Source organism: Wyeomyia smithii, chromosome 2, assembly GCF_029784165.1.
Source record: "Wyeomyia smithii strain HCP4-BCI-WySm-NY-G18 chromosome 2, ASM2978416v1, whole genome shotgun sequence".
Lineage (NCBI taxonomy): Eukaryota > Metazoa > Arthropoda > Insecta > Diptera > Culicidae > Wyeomyia > Wyeomyia smithii.
Genome location: NC_073695.1, coordinates 36,833,621 through 36,840,009, shown reverse-complemented (window position 1 = coordinate 36,840,009; position 6,389 = coordinate 36,833,621). Strand labels below are relative to the sequence as shown.

At 36.2% G+C, this 6,389-nt stretch overlaps 1 protein-coding gene across 3 annotated transcripts in view; it reads left to right on the top strand.

Moving 5' to 3' along the window:
- Window positions 1-1,715: 1,715 nt before the first annotated feature.
- LOC129723958 (PDZ domain-containing protein GIPC1) overlaps window positions 1,716-6,389 on the top strand; it is a 45,296-nt gene continuing 40,622 nt past the window's right edge. The window contains exons 1-2 of one of the 3 annotated variants that reach the window (XM_055678471.1): window positions 1,716-2,054; window positions 2,957-3,243. In XM_055678471.1, coding sequence (XP_055534446.1) covers window positions 3,061-3,243 — 183 coding nt within the window. In that variant the 5' untranslated portion in view covers window positions 1,716-2,054; window positions 2,957-3,060. Of the gene's footprint in view, window positions 2,790-2,865; window positions 3,244-6,389 lie in introns of all 3 variants that reach the window. The other 2 variants (XM_055678470.1, XM_055678469.1) reach the window with 2 other exon arrangements.

The following is a 6,389-nucleotide window of genomic DNA, read 5'->3' as shown; positions in this document are numbered from 1 at the left end:
TTTATTTTATTGATTCTTACTGGCTAGTCTTGAAAAAAATATTTTCGTAAGTGTAGTTTTATTCATTGTTACATCGATTAATTCACAACATTTGTTATAACATGACATCATTCTATTGAGAGGTTTATTTTGGCCATAGTTTGTTCTTTGATTACTGATATAAAATGAGTTTCTATTCTTTAGAGAACGGGCGGGAACATAAAAGTTCAAATTCGTTAGAATTTCTCTGCTATTAACTCTTTGTGCAATTATATCGTTTATAAAAGTTACCATTGTGAATTCTCGTCGCTTGTCCATGTGTTCTACATTCCGCACTTCAAAGTATTGGCAATATCATTGAGAGTATGTGAAATGTTTATCGTATCGAAGCCATAAAACATGATCATATTATAGAAGTTCAAGTATTTTGTAAAATTTATGATGCTGCTAGTTTGATATGAGCAGCAACACTTAAACTACGAAAGAGTAGTGACACAGTTATTGTAAAAAAAACGAAACAAATGTAAGAGGTAGCGATGTCGTGTTTACGTTACCAGATTTTCAATGAGTTTAATCATTATATAATTGATGTCGCTACAACGCTTGTCGTTTACTTTCACTAAAACTTGTATCACTGGTCTTTTAAAAACTTGTGAGGTTCTAATCAGATTTTTTTCTTTTCGTGACCTTGATGGTTCCTCCCTGAAGTGAGCTAAAATTAGCATCAGACTGAACATTTTTTTTAATTACGATACAATTTAAATTTATTCCTCCATACCTTACTAAAAATATTCATCAATAAAATTTCACAATTTATAACATTGAAAATTGATAGGACCCCTGGAAGGAATTGATTGATTGGGCCCTTAAAAGGAAAATTGAAATTTTCGTTCTAAGGGCCCTAATAAACTTTTTTTCAAGCCTCCAATGTAAAGAATGCTTCTGTTTCCCGCGCTTTCTTTTTAGTCAAACCGTTTCACCGTGTTCTGTGGAATGGTACAAACAATAACAGTAAAGAATGGCTTGGAGAATCAACTTGTATCTCACAGCCAGCAGAGAGGTAGATAATTACCATATCACATATTATTTATGTTACTGTAAAATCTGTGAACCACGCAACAGCTTTTCCTGTTACCTAAACAACCAACCATCATTACCATGTTATAAAAAATTCTCAAATACTTTCACAAGATCCGCGCATGGTATAGTTTCGCTCACCATCATTGAAGTTTTCCGGAAATTTCGATGCTGTGCTGTTTGTTGTCGTTCTTTCGTAGCTAGATTTGTTCTGTAATAAATGAAATTTGCTACATTTATTTTCGTCAGTCTTACCCAAGAGGTAATTGTTATAGTGGCTGAAGCCTAATTCGCTTTGGTACAAAACTATGTGCGCACAACATGACCATCCAATTTTGTACTTTGCTACACTTAAAAACTAATAATCTCTCGCTCTCGAATTCACTATCTCTTATTTCTCCTACTCTACCTTCTCACCCATCATAACAAAGTTAAGTTGAGTTTACTGCTGCTTTGTGCTTTGGCCAGCTGAAAGCAAAACTCCACAATCGCGGAATTACTACGAACTGTAGTCGGAATGTACGTTGAAAAAGAGAAAATAGGAGAGAATTTACACATTTGAAAAGGGAAACAAGAGAGTAAACATGCCAGCTCGCACAGGTGTCTGGTGGCTTTGCCTATCGCCTCGGCAGGGGCGCTTATTTTCCCAGCTTTTTCTACTGCTAGCAAACATAACGGTCTCAAGCGCCGAACCACTCGCAAGTGTGCCTCTATACTGAAGCTCATTTTCTCCGCCGGTCGGAACTTTCTCGCGTCACGACTGTGGAGGGCTCTCCGCGATCCCGCTCCGGACTGGATTTCCTTTTGCTATCTAGAGTTCAAGTGCAAGATTTGTGCGGATCGCCATCGTGGGACGGTGTGGAATTCATTGAACTTTCTCGCATCAATCAGCTAGCAGTTGCAGAGAGGGGCCAACAGGCAGTACACAGCTCAACTGAACTGAGCGAAGGGGGCCCAAAGCGCAGCAGTGTGTTCCCGTTGTTCCGGGATTTGAAATTGTAATTGATCAAAACCCTAGCCTAGAGAAGAGTGCTGCTTTTGGAGTGATTTTCCCGTAGTGTACAAATCTATATTGTGTGACCTTCTTTTTTGTGTGTGATTGAAATTTATTGCCTTCCAGCGGGCGGAAGTCATCCAAGTGTGCAGTGAATTTATTTGGTTGGTGAAGGGAATTTTTGCTTTGTACATACAAAAAAATGTGACGCTTTATTTTCCTATTCCGAACGAATAGTTTTCTTATCACTCAGGGTCTTATCGGGCGAAATTCAAGTGTATATAAAATTCCCGTTGCTCAAACAGTTTGATACGACTTTCAGTGCTAGTGTGTCAGCACACGATTTTGTTATCAGTAAGATTGTCGGGCAGTGTTGGTGAAAGATAAAAATACATGCTCGTAATTATCACCTCGATTTTTTTTTCACCGTAATTGTTCTGGATGAAAAGGGGTTTCGGATTCGCAGGTAGTGTGTGGCTAGCCGCAGAAGTAATTGATGAGGTGGTCGGTCTCGTTATCTGTTTGAATTTTTGAAGCAAGTGCCAGTGCATTAGATTGTACCGTTTTTCACCTAAAAAGTGGAAACGAGCCGAGAAGGAAGAAAAACCCCGTGAAGCAAACCTATACGAGGTGTGCATGTGTGTTTGTGTCTTGGCTACCAAAGCAAACCAGTAAGCGGGAAGAAGACCCCAAAAGTTTTCTCTGGATTAATTTGGAACTCGGTTTGATTACTCTCTTGGTTCGTTCAGCACGGTTTCGGTTCGAATATTTTTTCAACCTCACACCTCCCCCTCTTCCTTTTGCTACCATCGTAGGCGCGAGTGCAGCCAAAGCAAACACATCAAATGCCTTTGTTCAATAAGAAGAGTGCAAAAATCTCTAACCCATCCCCTCCCATGACGAAAGATCCCCATCACTTGCATCATCATCTGGGTCATAACAACAACAACAACAATAGCGGCGGCGGCTACGACAACAACAACAGCAACTACAAGAATCCACCGACCGCGATGCCCACGGCGCCCCACATCGACGACCTGAATGGCAGCCACGAGAGCAGCGTTACCAAGCCGCAGCTCGTCTTCAATTGCCAGCTGGCCCACGGCAGTCCGACCGGATTCATCACCGGATTTGCCAGCGTTAAGGAACTGTACCAGAAGATTGCCGAATGTTACGACTTTTCCATGGACGAGGTAAGAAACTGCCAGAATTTTTCCCATCAAATAATAGCTAACACTAACGTGAAATCACGCGGTTCTGCCTTGATTGCAATCTGTCTAAGAAATAATATGCCTTGTTTCAAGTGTCTAAAGTGTAACTATGATAAAGTTTTATTAGCATTGTGGATCTATATTATTAGAGTGAATTTCGTTAGATTGTTTTGCATTGGTGAAAATTGGTTCAAAGAAAAAAGTTCTGTTCTAATGGAATCGGAATTCGGGTAACAGTGTCATATGTACTATGCATAGGGTTTATTGAACCTTAAATTTGAGTTACAGTTACAGAAAATTTTGAGCGTGTTTTTGGAGTTCTTTTAGATTCGAAATTTAAAGACATCAGAAAACTAGAACATACTAGAAACAATGGTGGGGATAAAAAGGTAAAATGAGTGAAAAATCAATCTCTCAGCTAACAAATGGGTAATAAACTAATTGACAAAAGGAGGCTGCAATATAGTTTGTCCTAGTTATAAAAAATTGTGAACAGGTTTTTGAAAATGGAACCCAAATTCCATAAGGAAATCGGAGTAAAATGGATATCTAGCTTTTTCTTAGACTGTCATTTAGGTAATTAGGGTACTTTTCCACAAAGTTGTAACTCAAGTCTCATAATCATTTTTCGGCTGAAGTTTGTTCAATTCAAGGTTTACTGCTTAAATTGATACTCAAGTTATACTGAAACTATCTTCATATTTTTCCGTTTTTAAATTAATTTTCAGCCGATTTTTGGTCTTCCCGTTGAGTTAAACAGAAAATATCCTAAAACCTGGGTATTTTATTCCGATTTGAAATAAAAATCGGTGGTCCTTCTTTTTAGGGAAGTGAAAAAATTCAAACTCATGATTAATTATTTTTATGCAGAAATGCTAAAAAATGCAGCTAATAATTATTTATTTGGAACAATGATACTTTTAGATAATTCGGAAAAAAGAACGAACGCCTCAAGGTTATGGGGGAAACACCAAAATTCATTTTCTGTTATCTAAAAACTGTTTTTCACTAGATTTTAAGAGATATTTTATTTTGCAACGCACTTGTTCCGATTTGTAAGTCATTTCTGCCCGAAACAAGCAACTTGTTCATACTAAAAGTGAGCGCTAATTGCGTGCGCCACCGCAGTAAAAGATGTTATCGCGTGTTCATCATTTACTGGCGCTGTAGCAGCAGGTGTTTTTCGCTGCCGCTATGCTTGTTGTGCACCGCTAGGGGCTTCCGCAACTACTAATGTATGTATATTATTTCTATTTCGTCGACTTTCGGTTTCCAGTGACTTTGCTGATACGGATAAAAGTGAGTTCTTGGCTTGGATTGAACGGTGAAGTACTCAACGAATGGCGTCGTTTCAAGTCATCGCGACTTGAGGCATGCCATACCATTATTTTTAAGAATTAGCGAGAATTTTTGTAGTTAGTGTAATATCGCTTTACTTTTACCGCTTATTTTTTGTTTTGTAAATTTAAGTGTCAAGTGTGCACATCTCAGATTTCAAAATTTGTAAAATCGTAAAATTTGCCTCAAAATTTGTAAAATTTATCATATAAGGTCACTATGAAAAAAAATCCATCTTCGGTGCAGATTGAACCACCACTTGTTTCGTGGAACCCTTCCATTTTTTGATAAAAGTGCCATTTCTCATTTAAAATCCTATTTTCTTCCAATTCTGACAAAAGCATCTTAATGCTGACAAAATATTACATAAAAACGCTTATCACCCGAAGGTATTGTGAGAAAAACTCGAGTTACAGCATCTTGAAATAATTCTAGATTTTCTAATCTGCTTAAAATTTCTATTCTCATTGGTTCTCATTAATTCTGAAACTATTACAATTATGGACATACTGAATGATGCAGTTTCAATAAAATTATCGGAGGAAATACGAAAATAGATAAATTTTGACCGGAAGTGTTCCCAGTTATTTGGATCTGCATAAAAAAAGTTATTTTCAATTTTTAAGGGGGTTTGACGAAAAAAATGGCACTTGTATAGAAAAGGTCTCATGGAACGAAAAGTAATTCAATCGGCTCCAAAGCTGGGATTTTTTCGCGGTGAGCAATTTCCCAAAAATCGAATTAAACCTGGGAAGGTCATTGATATGTTTGTTCTTTTTTGCACAGTTCAGAAGGAATGACCCATATAAAAAAACAAAGCTAATTTTTAAAACAACGTTATTCGAAGACATCTAATGTTGTACTCAATAACACGATTTAACAGTAATTTGTTCACTGTCAAACTAATAACCTTCACCCAGAGACCTTTTTGTTATATTTTATTATTCGCTTGTTTTTGGCACGTTTGGAGTAGAAATCTTGATTGACATCCATTTTCGCAGGATTTCTGGTAAAAAGCGGTTCTAGTCAAATTTTAAGTTATTGATCACAATAATTGGCTAAAGATTGAGATTACAATAATTTTTGTGGAAACTTTGTTGTTAAATTTAAAGTGAGAATAAAAATATTCATGAATTGAATCTTCGATTTAGTAATTTTCATATATTTTTACTCTCAGTTTAAAATAACTTTAATTAGTTCAAAACGTCTCGATATCAGTTTTAGTTTTACTTCATTACTAGTGTTACATATTATACACTGTAACAAAATCAGGAAGTGATTTTTTTGGAAAATATCAACCTTTTTTTCGTTTTTATCCAAATTTAAACTACTAAACATTTTTGGTTAATATTGTGTCGTTTTCACTTGAAAAAAACACAGATTTTGGTAAAGTTTCTTTTGAGATATTTAATATATAATAGTATTTTGTGTCCTTTTTCAAACAATTTTTTTGTCTTAGTGTATATTTTTTCTGGAAAGACAAAAATAATATCTACAACTTTGTCGAGAACATCATACAATAGCATAGCATAGGTAGACTGCCCGTAGCTGCACTCCGTGATTGGTCGAATCAACAAAATTTGAAAATATTTTGCTGAGCGTTTTAGTAGATTGATATAAGAATTCAGGAAAAAGAATTATAAGTTTACATTAAACTCTAGGACAAATTTCGAAAAGTAAATATTGAAAATATTACTAGTGCGTACAAATACGTATTTCGATTGCTACATACAATCATCATTAGTGCTGATGTGGACCAGTCCACATAAGCACTAATGATGAGCAAGGCG